Source organism: Rattus rattus, chromosome 13 (genome assembly GCF_011064425.1).
Source record: "Rattus rattus isolate New Zealand chromosome 13, Rrattus_CSIRO_v1, whole genome shotgun sequence".
NCBI classification, from domain to species: Eukaryota; Metazoa; Chordata; class Mammalia; order Rodentia; family Muridae; genus Rattus; species Rattus rattus.
This window is the reverse complement of record NC_046166.1, coordinates 68,995,831-69,017,415: the sequence shown is the minus strand read 5'-3', so window position 1 is coordinate 69,017,415 and position 21,585 is coordinate 68,995,831. Positions and strand designations below refer to the sequence as shown.

Sequence of the window (21,585 nt, the reverse complement as noted above, 5' to 3'; positions counted from 1 at the left end):
CAGCCCGGTGAGTCTACAGAACTTCCGTCATCGGTCGCTAGCTATGCACCTTCTGTTTTGTAAGAACTCACCCAAGAAGCTCTCCCCACAAGCCTAACAGATTCCCAGGGCGGATTTCAAAGTAGAGGCGCCGAAAATATAAAGCTGTAACCAAGGACTGTGAGTGCGTTCTGTCTCTGTGTCTTGTGTGACGAGGTTGTGATCACCCTGATGGATCCCGGGCGTCACGTGTGCTATTGCTGTTCTAGATGAGTGAAGCGGAAGTTAATGGGCAGTTCGAGTCAGTGTGTGAATCTGTCTTCAGCGAAGTCGAATCTCAGGCCATGGATGCCCTTGACCTTCCCGGGTGTTTCCGAACAAGGAGTCACAGCTACCTTCGCGCCATCCAAGCTGGTTACTCCCAAGACGATGAATGTATTCCCGTGATGACACCGTCCAACATGACGTCAACCATCAGGTCAACAGCAGGTAATAGAATGTCCTTTTTCACCTACCTGTCAGAAACCCTACAGGTGTGCTTAACTGCTTTTCCTAGAAGGGAGCTGGCATACACCTCCACCGCAGGTAAAATGTGCTCGCTGAAATTACCACACACACCCCATAATGGCATGCGCAATAGCCTTCTGAAGCATTTTGTTCAAAGATAACCGAGCCTTTCTCTCGGGATGAATTCTATAAATTGTCCAGGTTCCTTAAAACAATCAAAACAATCAAATATAGCTTTCATTAGGATTTCTTCAGCAGACAGGAATGTGAGTGCTAACATTTGCGCCGTGCTTGTGTTCAGGAGGTTGGGGTGCCGTCTGAGTGGATATTCAATGACTCCTGTGGTAGTTCTGCATTGCAGAGTCCAGCCTCAGCCACTGCCACTCAGGAGCAGATCCATAAATGTGATTCATCACTACAAAGCCAGCCAGTAGTGAGTGTAAATTCCCTCATTGACTTAAGCTTGGAGGATTCAATGTCACAATTTCCCTCCGTTCTTATAGAAAAACCGCATCCACACCTTGAAGATTTACCACCTAGACCAAACGCCACTGCCCACTAGTTTACTGCACAATTATTATTTATATAACACAATGAATATACATGGCCCAGAGAAAGCCGTAAAACATGGTGAGCTGTAAAAGTTTGCCACGCTCCAGGTGAAGACTGGAAGAGAAGCTGTAAAATATCTCAGTGTCAAAAACCAAGGTGTCTCAGAAAGCCTAAGATTCGAACTGCTGGGGCCATATCACGGGAATTTAAAATATAGTCCCAAGGAGAAATAGAACATACTTTGTCCATATTAAGTCATGTCAGGATCCAGGAGACAGGCAGGGGATGTGGCAAGAAGGAACAAGCGTTCAGAAGGAAGGAGTCAGGGTGCTAACTACAGGCCTCAGTAGTCAATGCTAACATGAGGCAGGACCCAAGGACCCACACACCACCGAATAACAAACTGAAGATTGTCTGTCATGAGGTGTGGTCTGTACTGCTGATTGCACTGCAGGAGGAAACGCCTCTTGCAGGAGTCTCCTTTGCTTAGCTTGGTGAGATCTTGGGCTTGCTTACTCTCTGACTCCATTGTAGGGGTCTTCAAAAGAAGTAACAGTAAGAAATATCTTCCAGAGGACATGGTAAATCCTCTCCTACAAAAGGAGTGGAAACTCCCTGTCTTCTCGTATGGTGTGGTGGCACCAACAGGAGCTCAGCGATGCCCTGAACCACAAGCTGTGGGCCTTGATGAGAGATCCTCAGGGTACTCTGTTCTCATTGAAGCGTTAGAGAGTAGAGGACACTGCCCAAGTCTATGACACTTGAAGCAGACAGAGTTGTACACGTCAACAGAAAGGCACGGCCATGGGACTCTTGAGAAAGGCAGTTACAATCTTTGGTTCTCCCAGATGCCCTGCGTCACATGCTCCTCTACCTCAGTGATGTCATAGATCACCCTTCCTCCCCGACCCACATGTGAAAAAAGAGATAACTGAAAGCTTAGGGAAGGATGGAGACCCAGGCACTACATTAAAAAGCAGTCTTGGAAGCTGGGCCTGAGCAGCGTAGTCCTGACAGCCCAGCACTGAAGAGGCTGAGGCAGGAGGACTGGGAGTTTGAGGGTAACCTGGGCTACATAGTGAGTCCCACAGTAGCCTGAACATCTTGGTAAGACCATGTCTCAAAAAAAAAAAAATCAAAAGGCAACCCCCTTGGAAGGAGGCAACCCCTTGGAAGGGAATGACTCGTGTTCACTAGTGTTTGTTGAGTGCCCCCTACAAGCAAATGAATAATTAAGCATCTCCATGGTCTTCAGAAAGGCTTTGAAACAATAATTATGTGGTGGGAAATGGCTTTGCTGTTTTTAGAGCTGTCGTTATGGAGAGAATAGAAATAGAACAGATTTTCACAGAGATAATATAAGAATCGGTACCGAACTCGAGCTGAAGTCCTGATTTATGTACACAGTAAGTCTTTCTTGCCAGGCACACTGCACATTCCCAAAAATCCACACACAAAATAAATGTTTTACATGTTTCTATTCCAAGTTCCTAATGGATCTTGGCCTAGTTACGGAATCGAAATCTTTTCTAGACTACGGGGCACAGAGCAGCATCCTGGGAGAGGTTGTGGGTGGAATAGGCAAGCAGCGGTGGGCAGCTGGAGGAGCACTGACATCACCATCATGGGGGTAGCAAGGGCACCATGATAGAAACTACAGTCAAACCATCATCCGCCCCTCTACAGATGTTAGAGATGTGCAGCATGGTCTGGCTAATAAGATTATGAGTAATATCAAAGATATTTGTTAACCTGGGAAAACAGTATAGAGGAAAACTCCCCATGTCACAGACTTCAAGTGGCTAAGCATTTCGTGACTGACCTTTTAGCTCTTTCTCTATACATGTCAGGTCACATAGTCCTAAGAGTCTTTATCCCTGAGAGCTAGGGGAACAGAGTGCTGTGGCCTTTCATTCTCCATCCCTCTCACAGCTGTGCAGAAGCTCAAGATAACTTGATGTATACTTTACTCTGCTCCGGGGACTTTAAGACATGAAAACTGTAGAGGTGTTTTTGAGGGAAACAGAGCCTTTCTTGGCTCTTAGGTGGGCTTTTAACTCAAGAACTAGGGGACCAGACACTCATGTTCACACAAAAGTTGGAGTCAGTAGCCTCTAGGTCTTCAAATTCGAAGAATAAAATTCATAGATGGTTAGTCTTGGGAAGCTTTTTATTCGAGGGAGGTTGAGGAACGTGACAATAGGGGTCCTGGCAGTGGGGTACTATTCAGTGTCACCACCCTGGAGTCATTAAGGCTCCACTGGAGGGAGGCATGTGGATGAGCCAGTCTCGTTCCCAGTTCAGGTGTCGACACCCTCCCATATGGATTCCAGGTCAGGTTCATTTAGAGGGAAAGAGATACTGAAAAAACGAAACCATTCTGTTATCCCAGGTCTCTAGACAAGCCAGAACCCAAACCATTTTGCCTTAAGCACTTGTGGCATCTCTGACCTGTAGCAAGGGTAAGAGTATCTGTGGGGCTAAGGGTATTTGTAGCTTTTAGTCAAATTAAGGACTATACTTTCATGATTCTTTTCCCCTAAACTGCCTGTCCAATTCTATCCCCTCTTCTTACCACATTCCTGCCTTGAGACTCACATGTGGAACTTACCCTCACCCCCAAACCCTGGAAGTCTATAAGATGGAGACACTCCCTTGGGTCATAGAACTGAGGGATCTGACTACCTGTGCCTCCTTCCATGGCCCCATTATAGCTGTTCATGGCCATGGCGTTGTAACTTTTCTAATATCCTAGGGCTGAAGTACGACTCCCTCCAGTACCTTCTTAATGCTGGCCATGACTCCCGCCTGATCAAGCTGTTCTTTGGACCCAAGGGCTCACTCTCTCTGCCCTCCAGGCCACACATGGCTGCCTGTGCAGTTGGTGTTGCCACCTTCCGAACAAGTTCATGTGGAAGGTCAACCATGTCAGCTCCCTTCTGGGGCCTGCCTTCTTTATTGGTTAGACTAATAACCATACTGGAAACTCACCTTTGGTCAGAGCTGCCTGTGAGGGAGGGAAGTGGGTTTAAGCGACCTTACTCTTCAGTACTCCTCGCTTTTGTAATCTGCTACACTACCATTTGATGGCTACCTGCATTCTCATTAAGATTGTTTTGGTAAATTAGCACTCTTCTATTACCCTGGGGTGCTTGGCATGCACCTCCATGGTAGGGTGTTTATCCAGAAGGCAAGAGGCTCTGGGATTTGTCTCCAGAACTGAAAGAGATTTTCTGAGAAAAAAAAGAGATACTTTTCTTTTATGGCTCTAAAAGAGAAATCTACTTTCAAAAACATCTCAAAGTGATTGTTTTGAAGTGTAAGATACATTTAAACATATTCTTTACAGAAGCTTGGAAAATGTGAGCTGGCAATATTAGATTCTCTCACCTTATAAACATGTTAATGTGGAGAGTCCTGGGCTCATGCAATAAATCAAGTGTCAAATGTACACACGAGCGAATTACTATAGATTTTTAAGAATATAGTAGACTGTCTTAACTTAGACACTGACAGGTGGGTGCTGTCAGCCGGTATGACAACCAGACCCCTCCCCTTCTCAGCAGCACTGTGGTGATCTTGGAGTCCAGCCCACCAGGTGACATTCATCTAGTGTCTGAGGTCCCCAGCAAGCCTGGGACCCAGCACTGGGCAGGATGTTCCCTCCCCGCTGAGTCTTTCCATTATGAAAAGCAGTGGTGTTGATTATAGACCCCTCCTTCAGTGAAGTGGTTTTGAAAACATCTAACTTCCGTTTCACACTTGGGTTCTCTCTCATCTATGAAATGATTTATCAGGTAGATTTGCTTGTCTAAATACCCATTTCACTCGATTCTTCGGGGGGAAGCAATGCTGTTGATACTGCGGAGGGAAGCAGTATAAAATTAGATGATAATGGGTTTTCTCCGGGTCAGAAATCGTCTCCACACATGTCACAACTGATTCTAGAAGTCATCAGAAGCAAGGGAAAGCCACACAGGGATGACGGAAGGAACAGCGCAGCCCTTCTTCATCTTATTATTCATACTTCTACAGCGACTTCTCTCTCCAGGGTGCATAATAACTCTGTTTCCAAGACAAATCTTCGCTAACACACAGGAGGGAAGCTGTCCTTATTTTTGTGTGTGTCTTGAATATTAGACAGAGGGGAACTGTTCTCGGTACTATGGATTTTTTTTTTCCCTCTGTACTTTTTGGCAAAATTCTCTGTTGTGTGATCGTTAGGTTTTTACAGATAGACAGGCCAAGTTTCCGGCCTGGGAGTTGCTTGGAGCGTTATGACCTAGTCTTCAACTTCTTCAAATCTAATAAGCACTTCCCAATGAGGTAAGGAAGAATCACTAATACTTTAAGAAACAAATTAACAGAGAACGTTGGAAAAATATAAAGGTCACACACGTCTTTCAATTTCAAGATGTAAAAGTCCAAAATAAAAGAAAGAAAAGCCAACTTACATATGAACAGGAAAACGTGGTGCTGCGTATGGATTTGTGGTACGCTGTGTTCAGGGTGCGGACATCTTTCTTTGGATATAGAACTGTCTTGGATATGTATGAGCTTCCCTCTCAGACATAAAGCCTGGGAATGGCTGTGAGTGATGGAGTAGTTGTCTGCATACACCTGCTACTTGTCACGGAGATGTGTATGGAAAGTGGTGGACCCCGAAGAGAGGCTTGAGACACCATGGCAGCACCCAGAAACCCCCCAGATACCATGAGGCTGGCTGACACCAAGGCCAAGTAGTATGAACCAATACAGGGAGGCACGCAAACCTGGAGTCAAGAAGGTCCATGGTGTCGGAGGCCCAGAAACCCTGAGCAGGAGAGGGGGAGAAACCAAGTTCACCTAAAGGATACAAGAGCTATCGAGCAGATACTCTGCACTGTGGATCAGCACCCTCACAGCTCAGAGGCTGCTGGGTGACTCCCAGCAGAAGAGTGTTACAGGCTGAGTCAAGCCCTCCGTAAATATGGAATACGTTGAATCTCCTACCTTTGGGCCATTGGCTTATGACTACACAGAGATAGGCCTCTACTGAGCTGATTGAGCTAAAGCGAGGCCACCTGGGTGGCCTTCATCCGGAAAGACTGGTACCTCATAAGAAGAAGAGATTTGGAAACAGGCACACAGAGGAATGTTCCAGTGAGGACAGAGGGGAAAAAGTGAGCCTTGGCACTGTAACTTCAGACTGAACGCCTCTTGGTGTGAGATGGTCCGAGGCTATGGTTTCTTGTGCTGCCAGAGCCAATGGGCACAAGAAGAGTTGCCAAGTCTGAGCTTGCTCTGCTAAGGGGGGTTCTAGAGATTACTGCCAAACCCAATCGAATCATATGGGTGAAAGGGACATGGGCCAGGCAGCACTGGGGAGCTCTAACAGCCTAGGGAGGGTGTTCCTCTATGGTTGGCTAGAGAGTGGAACACAGTGAAGAAATCTTAGCCTGCATCACTGTCCCCATGAGACTCAGAGGGCTGCAGGCCAAGTGACATGATTGATTCCATCAAAGAAGATGGATCACCCAGTTATCAGAGGAGACATAGTTGCAAGAACCGTGGTCCACATGGAGGCAGAATAGACATGGGGAGAAACAGGAGAGGAAATGCATCCAGAGGCCAGCCTTGCCAGCCCACTGTTACCCTCTTGAGTTTAAAGTCACACCTCAAGAGTGATAGTGTCTGAGCCCAGAAGTGCAAGGAGCAACTGCATGCTGAGAAGAGAATTTCTTTAGGGTATGCCAAGGAAGTAGGAACAAGGATGCAGGAACAGGATGTGGGAACTAGATGCAGGAACAAGGTTGCATGAACAGGATTCAAGAATAAGAATACAGAAACAAGGATGTAGGAACAGGTTGCAGGAACAAAGATTCAGGAACAGAATCCAGGAATAAGGATGCAGAACAAGGTTGCAGGAATAGGTTGCAGGAACAGCACAGGTTCAGGTACAGCTAACAGGTAACAGGTAATAGGTAGCTGTTAACCCTCACCAAACAGAGCCAATGGGAGCCCAGCAGCAAAAAAGAACAGTGTGGATCTGTGAGAGCTATGGCAGCTCCTTTGTATGACTTCACTCCATACAGACCACTGATGACACACCAAGGAAAGACTCCGTTCAAGGCTAGCTTAGTGAACCAGTGAATTTATTAGGGTTACTTAGAAGGAGTATGGGTAAGGTGTTAACTTACAGGAGCATACATAAGGACTCAAACACGGATGTGTCATAGAGAAGCCTATCTCAGCATGAGTGACAACTCACAAAAGCTGTGCGTCCCTGGAGTTCCCTGCATGACTCACAGACAGATCAGCTGGTCAGAGAAGCCTCTGTCTCTAGCAGTCATTACTGCTTATATAGCTCAGGGGAAGGGAGTCTCACCAATCTTGTGTTTCAGGAACGTTCTAAGCCTGGAAGGTCTAGTTGACTTTCTGGGTATGAAGAACGACCCTCCTGAATTAAACATTTAAAGTCATAGAAAGATGCCACACAACAGTCACTGACAGCACGCAGAGGTGGGGCTGGTGCTCAGGGACAAGTGTGGAAGTCAAGGTTGGAGAAGAGAGAATTTCAGCTTCCATACATCAAGAAGGAGTCTGCTGAAGGATATCTCCAAGAGAGGGAAACTCACAGAAGGAGCACAGGGCTGCATCACAACCCTGGAGACATGGTTGCCACTGACTTTTGGCAATATGGCAAATTGGGAAGTCTGCTAAAAGGCCCTGGACAGCATAGGTCCTCTGTAGAATAGCACAGATCTTTAGAGATGAAGCCAGCCTGTGATCAGCTGCATCTCTTGGACAGTTGCAGAACCTAGGACACCAAAGAGGCACTGGGATTGCAGCCTTAACAAGCAGGCGTGTTCATTCCAGATTCACTGTTGTAGCATATGGCCACATCTCTATGTCTCAGAACCACACGGACCTATCCTTTGTCCACTGTAGGGACCCCTGAATCACTTGGGTCTATGGGTGATAGCCAGACACTGTTTTGCTAGGAAATTACACCCAGGACTAAAATCTAAAATCCTCTGGGCTCAGAGCCCACATTGTGAAACTTATCTTTTCCTCCTGCTCACAATATCAGAATTTCTGCAGAGACCACATCTTCTGCCCTGGGCTATGGCTTAAGTCCATGATGAGTCAAGAAACCAGAAGTGATTCGCCCATGCAGAGGTCGGTCCAAAGTGTTCCCGTGGATGTCCAAGGTGTCTCTGCGAGTTCTGTGGTCTACCTCTCAGTCTTCTCAGAAGCTGCCAACACTGGTGGCTTCTGGGAATCCTGAGAAGCCTCCAGATCTTTGTGCTGAGTTGAAACCCAGATTGTGTCTTTGAAATCCCTTCCCTGTGAAGTTTAGAGAAATATACCAAGGTCCAGGGACCTAGCCTTTTTCTTGTGTCTGAGCTCCAATCCGAGGTAGACCCTGTTGTCAGGGCTACAAGTTAGGATGGCCTGCAGAAATTACTAAAGAACAAGATGATGCATGGTAAGCTGAGGAAGCCTACCTCCATCCCATGAGGAAAATGTAAGAGGTTGCAGCTCAGGGGCTCAGAGAGAAACAGTGGCTGAGAAGGGTCAGCAACCACAGCCCCAGGGCTTCAGGCAGTGGCTGGTCTGACATAGCCGCAGGAATTCAGAGGCCATAGCAATGAGAGAACGAACTGAAGGTTCTCTTACCAAGAGGGTTCTGGCTGCGTTTCAATGTTTCACCGCTGTGAGAAAGCTGATGTAGAGAAGTGAGAGTTAATTTCAGATCATAGCCTCAGGATCCAGCCAAGGTTTCATGACCCAGTGGTTTGGGGCTTGTGACAAACTCATACATCTTGGCAGAGGGTCCATGAGGGAGCAGGGCGTCCTAGCTGACAGGGGGCAGAGAGGTAGATAGAAGATAAGTCTGAGGAAAAGATATATCCTTTAAAGACACACCCCAAGTAACCCACCTCCTCCAGTCAGACCCCACCTTCTAAGAGCCCATTCAATACAATAAATCCTTCTGTGGGTGGGCCACACTATGGGTCAGAGTCTTCCTTCGTGCTCCAATAGCCTCTACCGTACAGGAGCCAACCTTTTAACACATGAGGCATTTGGAGAACATATTCAGACCACGGCACTGGCAGTTAACAACTGTGCTAATCAAGGCGCCATGCTCACAGAAGCACACAATCCTAGAGCTCAACCCAACCTTTGCTACAGACCCCACAGGGGCCCCCAAGGTCTCCACAAACCCAAGCGTAGCTAGGATAAAAGTGTGTATCTCGTTTTCTGGCTGTAAACTTCACCTTAGCTCCTCCAACCATGGTAGCCGGTCCGCAGTGAACTCAGAGGGCCACATCCAGATGGTGTTCACGTGCTTTAGAGTCACAGCAGTTACCATGTCATTGCCAGGCCTCTGTCTTTGTCGTCTGGGCCACAGACTTCCAGGGGATGGACGAGAGAACATACTTCTCACAGCTGTGGAGGAGAGGCCTGAGCATCAGGGAGCATCCCGATCAACACCTGGTGGGAGCGGCTTACTGGTTCATAGATCGCACTTCCGCTGTGTGGCCTCACATGGCAGGGGGATCAAGGCAGCTCTCAGAGACCCCTTTCTCAGCACACTAATCTCACAATGAGGCTCCAGCCTGGACTTTACCTCAAAGGCCCCTCCTCTAACACTGTCACCTGGGAGTCATCGGGGAGAGTGGTCCAGCGGTACCTTACCCCAGGACCGAAGCTGCTGGAGATGCTTGTGGTCATCAAGCATAAACCTGAGGCAGTTCCTTGAGCTGATGACAGTTTAGACATGAGTTATCGTGCACAATGAAAGCAAGCTTGATTAAGAATTCTCGTGGATTCGGGAGCCCTACCTCGGGCTGGGCTGCCTTCTCTTCTTCACAGGAGCGGAGGTGCCCAGTCTTATGGCACCTTGGCATGCCATGGACGGTTGATATCCATGGGAGACCCTGCTCTTTTCTGAAGAGAAACAGAGGAGGAGCAGATGTGGGGAAGATGGGGGGAGGGACTGATGATAAATATAAATGTGTGTATACATATATATATGTGTGTGTGTGTGTGAATATATGTAGGTCTCAAATTCACAATAATTCTCACATTTACATATGTAATTGTTATATAATGTGTGACTATATGCACATATATACCTACATGCACAAATACACATATGCACATACACACACATTATATATATATATATATATATATATATATATATATATATATTGTTTTCAGGTAAGAAATTGAGGGAAATTGAGAGAAACTCTAAAGGGACAGAGTTCCAAAAGAGAAAGAAAACCACTACATTTCCTAGGCCTAGGGCTTTTATGGGGCAGAGGCAGAAACTTGGCAAAGGCTAACATAATCTGTATGGAGACTGATTAACTCTTTGGGCAATCACGGGCCCAGGCAATGGAGAGCCCTCACACTCTATGCTCATCATCCCGGCTCAGCCAGGGAAATTACAATGTGCTATTCATGCAGTCCCCGCCAGGTAGGGCGGATGAAGCTCCCACTCTGTCCATCTCTGACTCTGTCTTTGACTTTGAGCATCTGCTAAGCCATTAGTTTCTTGGCCACCCCCATGTTCTCACGTGTACGTGATCAGCTTGAAGCTTTCTCACGGCAGAGAGAAATAGCTAATTCTATCCCTGCCACCAAGATGTAGTGGGATCTTTCTCGGCTACGTCATATTTAGCTCATTGTCTGTGAGATAGTCTCCTAGGTGAACGCATCATAAGAAGCCATCCTTACTTAAAATTTAGTCTGCCATAATGACCTGCTATAGAAGCAAGAACATATGAAAAGACCATGTGGTTGCCAAGGCCTTCAGGGGGCCAGCTGGCCTGTCATCATTGGCCCAAAGCCTGCCCTCATATCTGTCTAGTTTGGTTACCTAATGCCTACCTACCCCACTCCCCATTCATCTTCATCGGTGCTTAAGGTTCTGCTATTTCAAACCTGTAAGTCTCCTATACCTCCAGCCTGTGCTCTCAAAGTAGAGTATGCAAGCAGTTTGCAGTTCTTACCATGGCTCCTTTCCCTTACTATCCAGAGAGAGCTGAATCCCATCTTGGGAGGACTTCAGCACATTTGAAGGGACACAGACATTCATAGCAACCTCTTCCTTTTCTAATTAATATCCACATACATGTCACAAGAATTTAAGCATTTTAATCATTACATTTTGATATCGTCTTGTGTTTAAGGAATTCACATCGTCTTGCATGCAAGCACCATTTTGAAGCGTCTTTAGAGTTCACCAAGCATCAGAAGGCAAGACTAGGGACCAGGGCAGGTCACATTTGTGTGGAAACTCAATAGAGTCTGGAGGATGTGGATTTGTGATGTGGTCTCAAGGTCCTCCTACACTAGACACATAGCATGTTGGCCCACATCCCAAAGCACCTTGCTATAAAGTGCCTGGGTGTAGGAAGGCAGGATCTGGCTTCTGGTGACCACAGTGATGATGTCATAGGGAACCAGCCATGTAGACGCCACCAGCTCTGGGTCCAGCCTCAACCTACAAGGCTCCATGAAGCCATTCTAAAACCATGTCCCATTCTGAACAATGCTGGGTTCCCAGGCTGCTAGATAGACCAGCCAATAGCTACAAGGTAGGTAGGTAGCATCTTTCAGAGTACTACCCAGGGCATCACTGTCCCTACTATCTAGACCTGCTCAGATGTATATTAACTTCTTTCAACACCAATATGATGCAGGACCAGTAAAACATTTGAGTGACCAACTAGAAATTTTACATGTAATGACCCTTACACCAAGATTCACACTCTCCGTGGTCCTTCTGTATCCAAGTATTTAAACTCCACTGTGCTTCATGGTTGTCTCAGACCTCTGGGTGTGTGAGACTCTCTTTGCAAGACTATGACTTTAACCTTTCAGATCGTAATGTTCAAGAAACCTCCTAAGACCATTTCCTCTAAGTGACGTGGGTTCAGTCCTGAACCTCAGAGCCTCCTCAAGAGTCGGCATCAGTTACTCCAGGTGTGTGCATGGCCACATCATCACCAGGAGCTCAGGAGGCCTAGAGGTCGAAGGAGACCTCTTGTTCTAGTCCACTGGTCCACCAGCCTCCCTAGGATGTCAGTGCTTCCTTCCACATTGGACACTCTGAGTGTACTGGGTCTGCATGGGCTGAATCTGTACAGAGACAGGAGTTCTGCTGCAGAACCTTTCCTATCCTGCTTCACTACCCACATAATGCCTTTCCCTCTGCACTTCCTCCCCTGTGCCTTCTCCCGGTGCCTCCTCCCTCTGTGCCTCCTCCCTCTGTGGCTCCTCCCCCTGTGCCCCCTCCCTCTGTGCCCCCTCCCTCTGTGCCTCCTCCCTCTGTGCCTCCTCCCTCTGTGCCTCCTCCCCTCTGTGCCTTCTCCCTCTGTGCCTCCTCCCCTGTGCCTCCTCCCTCTGTGCCTCCTCCCTCTGTGCCTTCTCCCTCTGTGCCTCCCTCCCTCTGTGCCTCCTCCTCTGTGCCTCCTCCCCCTGTGCCTCCCTCCTCTGTGCCTCCTCCCTCTGTGCCTCCCCTCCCCTGTGCCTCCTCCCCCTGTGCCTCCTCCCTCTGTGCCTCCTCCTCTGTGCCTCCTCCCCTGTGCCCCCCTCCCCTGTGCCTCCTCCCTGTGCCTCCTCCCTCTGTGCCTCCTCCCCTGTGCCTCCTCCTCTGTGCCTCCTCCCCCTGTGCCTCCTCCCTCTGTGCCTCCTCCCCTGTGCCTCCTCCCCTGTACCTCCTCCCTCTGTGCCCCCCTCCCTCTCAGCCTCCCTCCCCTGTGCCTCCTCCCTCTGTGCCTCCTCCTCTGTGCCTCCTCCCCTCTGTGCCTCCTCCCCTGTGCCTCCTCCCCCTGTGCCTCCTCCCCCTGTGCCTCCTCCCTCTGTGCCTCCTCCCTCTGTGCCTCCTCCCTCTGTGCCTCCTCCCTCTGTGCCTCCTCCCTCTGTGCCTCCTCCCTCTGTGCCTCCTCCCTCTGTGCCTCCTCCCTCTGTGCCTCCTCCCCCTGTGCCTCCTCCCCTCTGTGCCTCCTCCCTCTGTGCCTCCTCCCCCTGTGCCTCCTCCCCCTGTGCCTCCTCCCCCTGTGCCTCCTCCCCTGTGCCTCCCTCCCCCTGTGCCTCCTCCTCCCTCTGTGCCTCCTCCTCTGTGCCTCCTCCTCTGTGCCTCCTCCCTCTGTGCCTCCTCCCTGTGCCTCCTCCCCTGTGCCTCCTCCCCTGTGCCTCCTCCCTCTGTGCCTCCTCCCTCTGTGCCTCCTCCCTCTGTGCCTCCTCCCTCTGCGCCTCCTCCTGTGCCCCTCCCCCTGTGCCTCCTCCCTCTGTGCCTCCTCCCTCTGTGCCTCCTCCTCCCTCTGTGCCTCCTCCCTCTGTGCCTCCTCCCCCTGTGCCTCCTCCCTCTGTGCCTCCTCCCTCTGTGCCTCCTCCCTCTGTGCCTCCTCCCTCTGTGCCTCCTCCCTCTGTGCCTCCTCCCTCTGTGCCTCCTCCCTGTGCCTCCTCCCTCTGTGCCTTCTCCCTGTGCCTCCTGTGTTATCTCTCCATCTGCCCTTCTCCCCTTTCTGTGATTTTGCATCCTCATTTAAGGCCAGGTGATCTTCACCAAGCCAGACATTCTCCTAGAATTACCTTTCCCAGAAAAAGACCTCAGAGAAGAAGAGCCCCTGAGCCCACTTGACATGGGTAGGGTTGGAGGAAAATATGTACAGTTCCACCGAGACTTACAGAAACATAAAGGTCAAAGGCAGGACTTTTCCCAGAACAGCAGAACCCATTCAAACCCGTGGCTCCTAGTTGACTTTGATGCAGACTTCAAAGTAGACTCGCTCCTAGCTATAAAATCATTGCCTAGGACCCTTCAAAATGTCATATTTATGCTCTGGAAAGGTGCTAATTATTTAGGAGCCTAAATCTAATTTAACGGAACTCCTTTTCAAAAAACACAAAAACAAAAGATGTTCGTTTCAAAGTTAAGTGGATGCTTGAAAACTATTTTTTAAGCTAGACACGGTGACATGGGCCTATAACCCCAACGCACGGGAGACCAAAGCAAGAGGCTCATTGATTCCATTGAAACTATGTCTCAATTAAAAAAATTAATGTAACAGAGCCCCATGAAACCTCCCCTCGTGTTTGACAGCCAGCATTGCTGTTCAGACCTGACACTGAGCGTCCGCTGTTATTGATGGCAGCTGGGGTATTGAGTTAAGTCAGATTCTCTCAAGCCAACTTAATGTTTCCAAGATTGATGTCGGAGCTGAATGGGACTGATTACTCTGAAATTAGTCTTTCAATCCCTTTGGAACGCCAGATGCGTAGAATTCTGAGCAGTGCCCGGTGGCGTGGTGGAATAGTTTGAAGGAGTCAGATTGTAAGACTTGCGCCACTCTTGGTATTTCCAGAAGAGCAGGGACGCGGTGATAAAGCAAGGCAAGGAACAGTTTGTGTAGAAAGGAGGGACTGTGAGCACACGGAACCAGTTCTGGTTCATGGGAGCGGGGCTCAGCTCTATCCTACCCTGACCTAGTCATGTCAGAAGAAGAGCACATGGCGTCTCTTCAACACAGGTACTAGGGAAATCTGAAAAGGCCCCGGGGGGATCATCACTAAGAATATTCTGCCCATCTGTTTTCTATATTCTACCCATTTATTCATGTGCTTATTTTTGGTGCCAAGTAAAAATAAACTGATCGATCATACTAATGTTGTCGTAGCCATGATAAAGAGCAGCTAAGGCATCTAACTGGTCCTGCCTGATGCGGGCATCCACAAGCACACTGCGCCCCAGAGGAAAGCCCCAACCCATAAAACGAGCACGCTCGCTCCTCCGACTCTATAAATTGCCAGTGCGTGCTTCGCTTGCCTTCTCTGGCCAAGGCTGACATTTTCCCTGTTTGTTGTGTTGATTTATAGCAGGTCATTACCTCACCGCCGTTCTAATCAATCATCCAGTTGATGGAATCAAATTTACAAATATTTACTTAGTACCCAATGTCTATAAGATATTGTAAGGATGTTCTGCGGAATGAAAGGGAACCAAATGAGATTTGAGGCCGATTTGGAAGCTGCAGACATGTACAAATATATTAATAATCATTATCTTCAGAAACATCTATATGAATGCTTGCTAGCTGACATTTAATCCTTTCTTCTAATTAATGTCAATTGTTACAAATCGTTCCAGGATTCGTAATGTGATCACAGTTCCTCTTGGTTATGCCTGTTTTGAGGATGAGCTGAGATCTCGGATTTTTAACTGTAAGAACACAAGTGTTACCTCTCGGCCCTTTTTTTTTGTAAGTGTACTGACAAGTTTTGTATCCTCTTGACCCAGGCTAGAGTTATTTGGGAAGCAGGAAGCTCAACTGAGAAAAGGCCCCCACTGTGTTGACCTGTGAGCAAGGCTGTGGTGCGTTTTCTTGATTGGCGATTGATGCAGGAGAGCTCCCATTGCTTTATAAAGCCAGGGCATGAAGGCGGTGCCTTCTGAGCTGGTGTGTATAAGAAAGCATGCTGAGCAAGATTTGGGGAGCAGTAAGCAGCACTCCTTCGTGGTATCTGCACCAGCCTGGAGGTCCTGCTCTGACCTCTCTGGATGATGACCTATGGGTCGTAAAATGAAACAAACTCTTTTCTTCCCCAGTTGCTTCTGGTCGTGGTGTTTTATCACAGTCACAGAAGTTCTAAGGCAGTAAACCAGGGCTACATTTATGAGTATCCTCAAAGGCTTGCCATCTTCATGGCAGCTCATTACCATGCAACACTGGGTGCTTTTGGAAAGATTCCCAGGGTAGACCAACAAAGCCATGAGACCTATTACTGTTACCGTGAAGCATGCACACCTGAGAAAATTCTCCTCACAGACTTTTGGGGTTGGACAGTCTTGGAACATTTTGAGGGCATGCCAGTGTCGAAGCCAGAGTTGCTGAGGACAAAGGACTGAGGTTGAAAGTCATAAATCCCATTAGCTCTTGTGGGCCCATCCTCCCAGATGCTCCTCAACTCCACATGTGGCCATATTCTCATGGGTGTCTGGAACCCATAGATCACTCAAAGAGCTACCTTTTGCTCCAGATCAGGACTTATAGGATCTTTGGCTTTCCTGGGGTCATTAAAGACAGCCCATTGCGGATCTGCCTGGTGAATAGGAGTATAACCGTGTCCCAGTTGTAGATGCATCAGGATCAGACAGGTTGTCTCCAGGACAACCATCTCTGGACAAATGTGCTGCCACAAGCCTTTGGAGCCACTGTCTGGCCACCAGCTGCCAGATATCTGGCTTTCTTCTCTGTACCCACTGATCCATGCACAGAATTCCTAAACAGGAAGCCTCTCCCGTGTCAATAGCATGGAAGATGCCTGCTTTGCAAGACAAATACCAGCTGTAGAAAGGGCTCTAATGCTATTCCCCATCTGGAGTAGTGCTCATGAGAAAAGAAAACGTATCATGTAAGAAAGCAAAAATGAGATACTGTCCAGTGTGCGACTGCCTCAGGACAAACCAGTACCACTTCTGGCCAGATGTTTATTAGTTCCTAAATTTCATGCGTAACATAACGCTTTATAAATCCATGGCACAGAGCCAACATGGCTGCACAGCTCATGTTGTAAAGCCATCTGCTCAATAATTAATCCCCTTCGTGCCATGAGAACTGGGTGGTTTTCCTCATCACATCTTTATTGGCAAGTGGCTTTGGAACTGGGAGGTCCATGTGTCTTTCTTTCTTTAGTAATCCTATTAATTTGGGACTGACTGCCCAGTAAGTCAGACCCTCACTTAGCAGGGAAGCTAGCAAGGTCTGTGTCTGTCAAGGGTTCAGTGCAGGAGCGTCTGGACTCTCCAGTGTGTCCGCCATCCTGTGAGGGACAGTTCCCTAGCCCACTTTATTAACCATCTCTCTCCTCTACCAGAATAAGAGCAGCACCGTGAGGCAGGGATGTTTCTTGCAGCTGAATTTGCAGTGCCTGGAATTATTATACATTGTATCACACCTAGTGCACACAGTATCGAGTATACATTGTATACAGATGTGCTAAGTCTTTGTAGATTTGTTTAATGAAACAGTGAATCAATGACCCTGTGATCGAATAAATGAATGAATGAGTTGGACTTCTCTGTCTCTGTGTGCACTTCAGGTACTAGGGGTTTTATGAATGAGTTTTCTGAGTGGAGAGAATGGGAGATGAGGAGAGAAAAGGGAAGGGAAGAGAAAGAAGGAGAGAAGACATCATGTCTTACCCTGTCTGTAGCACCCAGCGTACGTACAGTAAGCTGTCCTTGTATGTTAGGACCTTGTGCATGGATAGGCTGCTCCTGTGTGTGGGCTTCTGTAAAAATTCTTTTACGAAATGTACATCTTTGTTTCTGTATGCCCTGGAGTTAGAGGCAGATTTTCTTAAGTAAAGAATAGCATTTGCTACATAACCAAAACCAGTTGCTAAACAGCATGGAGGCCCTCTCTGATTACACAGCAAATTGCCACTTTGGCCCGTACATCAGGCCTCCAGGCACCGTACCCAAGCAGAGCCTTTCATAAGTCACTGTTTGCAAGACTCACTCTTCTAGCCAGGCACCCTTTGCCTGGGCCAGAGAGGAACTGGGCTTTCCAGAGATGGAGCAATGCTATGAACCTGCGTATCCTCTGAGAAGCTCCTTGTGGTTGGTTGACGATGCCTTAGTGAGCAGAGAGTTTGAAGCACATGAACCTCACTTCCATTGCCAAGAAACAGCTGGAAGGTACAGAAAATGTCCATTGTGAGGACTCCCCAGGTCCGCATGGAGTTTGTCTTAGCCCTTGGTGTGGGATGCAGGAAGAGAGCCATGGCCCTTCACTTTTCACCGTGAGATGACTGCAGACATGACGCCTGTGGTGTCTAAAGTCAGCCACCCTGCCAACACCCACACCCTCATTCTCTCAACAGCTGCGTGCCTCCAGGCCGCTGGATGGCCATGCTTGGCCAGCTCCTAGAGAAGGTGTTTATTGATTCACGTAGGCCTTGAAGGTTCTCAGAGGACTGCACTTCAAGGACACTCATCTGTTTTCACAGCTGACACTGGCTGTCTGCCTGGACAGTCTCAATGAGGCAGAAGGCAAATCGACACTTGCCTGTGTCGGAGGGGGATCGATACCAGTGTGCTCCTTTTCATTCTATTCGTCTTGAAATTACGACACTGCAGTCCATGGTCCAAGCAAACTTTATTTAGTGTATGTTAATTTTACCCCGAAACATCAGTAAGTCAGGTATGCTCTGTCTGCCCATGCAAGAAACATTAGCTTTACTGGTCATGAATTCTTTATGGAAAGCCATCTCTCCGTTAATGAAGAGACATTGATATCTAGATTATATTGACCTCGGGAGGTTAGTCCCACCTGTGAACTTAAGTCCAAGGTGTACCACACAGAATTAGCCTTCCCTTAAACCCCAGTGAGACAAATACAATTCCAGAATCACTACAGCAGAGACGCCACTCATTTCGTGTGTTGGGATGAAACTAAGGTTTGTGAGTGCGTGTGCACACAGATACACACTGAGAGACAATGGCAGGGCTACCCGCCACACAGTTCAAACATGTCCCCAGCACATTAATCCATACCCCCAGTCGCCACCAAATAGGTCTGTCATTAATCTATGGGCCTCAACTGAATTCTTTTCAAGTGTTCCCATATAAGTTTAAATTTAAAAAGTTTAAGTTTAGGAGTCCCGAAGATTAACCCCAGGACCTTCCACATGACTTACCACTGAACCACCTCCTTAGTTCTTTGAGAGTATCTCACAGTGTAACCCAGTCATCTAGTCTCTAACTCGTGGTCCTCTGCTTCCTGCATGCTGAGATCACAATGTGGGCATCGTGCCTGCGTCCAAATTCTCATTCTTAAGGAACTGGGTCAAAGTTGGTATTGTACTTGGAAGAGAAACAGAGTACAGGGTCTGTTCGTTTGAACTTTTGTCTTGCAGTGGTATCATTACAAAGTTCCCTGTTGACCAGCGATGCTGAGGGAGTCCCTCTGGGTCACCTGACCCTTTGTAGGCTCCATGCATAACAAAATCCATTGGTTCTTCACATCTAGTGAGAGCTCTCGCTCAGTGTGCGGTATGATTTGCAAAGAGTTAAAAATGAAAACAGGAAGTGTCTCAATGGTAAAGCAGCTGTCAGCGCTTCGTCTCCCTGTCTGGGATATGCTAAGTGCTGGTTACACTATAATTTCTTGCTAATTAGCACGTTCTAAGCAGACATCTTATCTGCTAACCCTCAGTGTGGCCCCAAAACTTGTGTCGCCGCCGCCTAATTGTTTTGAAACTTTCGGGAGACCATTGTGTGAATGCCTGTGGGAAGTGGTTTTGGTGTCTCCGTTGATTTATACTCATGTTTTGAGACTAACATTAATTAAAGTGTCAAAATGTCTATAATCCTTTATGTCAAATCTTTTTTCCCTTCAAAGTTCAGTTTCCCTGGTTCCTCTTCTCATCTAGGCCATCTCAGGCTTGATTACTGTGGTTCCTTTCATGCCGCTATACTTAAAGATCTAATTAAGAGAGCGCCGTGACTTCGAGGGTCGTGTGCACAGAATGGTGATGCCTGCCATTCAGGATACGCTCTGCATCGATGATATTCGTGTGCTTCACAACACAGAACACACCACGGATTTTAAATCTCTTTATTGGCTGAAAGAGGACTGATGGTTTGAATTCAGAAATGTGCTCCTGGAGTCTAGGGGTTGAGAGTTACATATGCCAGGGAAGCTAAGTCACGCCACCATCATAAGGAAGGGAGAACAGGGCAGTTCATTCTATCTCATTTGAGTCGCCTGCTTTCTAATAAAGGGGGTTGATTCAACTCTCCTGTCAGACCTTGGCTAACCCAATGTGCCGTGAGTAAGCATGTGACCCACAAGGGGTCACACTGTAGGCATAGGTGTTCTTTGTGGAGTCATAATTGTGTGGATGCTGGCCTTTCAAATGGAGCCACACTGCGTGTGTGTGACCATCCCAAGTGCAGCCATGTTGGTATGGGGGTATCTTATGTGGACAGAGTGTGTTTCTCTGAAGCCACATTGTGTGTGTGTGTGTGTGTGTGTGTGTGTGTGTGTGTGTGTGTGTGTATAGGTATCCCATGAGGAACATAGATGGGATGTTCTTCCTCATGATTGAATTTCGTAAATATGCATGTAGTAAGTTGGTAGCAATCTCTGAAGAGGTGAAGGCTTTGGACCAAGCTCCGGGTTGCCATGGTAGTTCTGCTTGGCTTGGTTTTGGTTTTGGTGTTTGGTTTGGTTTGGTTCTTTTGTTTTGTCCTGCTCACTGAAGATAGGGATCCTGAGAGGCAGTAGGTGACTATGACCTAATGGCCGGGTTTCTGAGTGTTTAGCAGAAACATGGACAAGCAGAGATCGAAGAGGATAATTTCCCCGTGGTCACAAAAGCACAGCATCTCATGCCTGTAGAAAGAATGACACAGCCATTTCTTGTGGCACGAGGAAGGAGGTACATGAAGCCCGCTCTCTGAAGGGGGTGAGCATGTACAATATGCTTGAGGAATGGCTCAGCTTTGGCCTGATTCTCACAATTAATCATCCTGATTCTCCCATTGTGCCTACCTGGAGCTGAGCTCCAGATATTGGACAGTGTGTGTCATTTTCAGAATGCTGAACAGCTACAATTATCAATTCAAGACATCAAAACAATCAACATTAAATTGTATCAAGGCAAAAGTTCCATGCCTTGTCAGGGTCATGGGCCCTAGAAAAATGATTCCTGAAACCAACAGCTGATGGCATGATTCTCATGTAATGTCTGCAGCATTTGTGCTGGGCCTTGTATAAACCTGTAAGAGTCTAGGTGGCTCCAGACTCTTCCTCTGTGTCTGGGGAGGTGGCAGCGATGATACCTATGTTCCCAGTGGGTTGAAAGATACTCAGGTGTGGATTGACTATGAAAACTAGTAATTAGAGATTTTCAGAACAGTTGACTTTGTAGCAATTAAAGAGACATACATTTGAATTTACTTTCAAAAAGGTTTACTAGGAAAATATGGTAGCTTAATTAGTTGGGTTTAACCTCTGCAATAAGAAGGATCTCTCTTTGGATGTTCTCACTGGAGCCAGAGCCAGTCTAGGATGTCCCCTGACACTGCATTACTGACACCGAGTAGACATTAGCTCTGCCCCTCTATACAGGCATCAAGGCCCAGCCTGAGTCCATCACATGGCCTTGCAGTACGCAGACACAGATCTGAACACTGCCAAGCTATTTTTTTTTTCTTGTCACTGAAGAAAAGTCACTGTTTCTATCTTCCTGCTAGAGTGTAGCAAGCCCTTCACTGGGTTTTGCAAGAGCCCTGTTAATTCCTTAGCTGCACCTGCTCTGTGGCTACTGTTCCTCAAAGACACCAGGGTCAATACTCCTATCTTTGCCCTTTAACAAATGTGCCGCCAGCCGAGAAGGCACGGTGTTTGGTTTCTCTGGCCTCTCTAAGATCTGTCCTAACACTCCCCATAATTACACTGCTGATTTGCTAGAGAGCCATGAAGCCACAAAGTTACTTTTGGTTGTTATATTTTCTGCTGTTGGTTTTAGCAGTTC

The 21,585-nt window shown here is 47.6% G+C and overlaps 1 protein-coding gene across 1 annotated transcript in view; it reads left to right on the top strand.

The window, feature by feature from the left end:
- The window catches only part of Dlgap2 (DLG associated protein 2), a 136,476-nt gene that overhangs the window by 87,113 nt on the left and 27,778 nt on the right, over positions 1–21,585 (top strand). Inside the window, exon 5 of the mRNA XM_032918939.1 lies at positions 249–468. Coding sequence (XP_032774830.1) covers positions 249–468 — 220 coding nt within the window. The remainder of the gene's footprint in view (positions 1–248; positions 469–21,585) is intronic.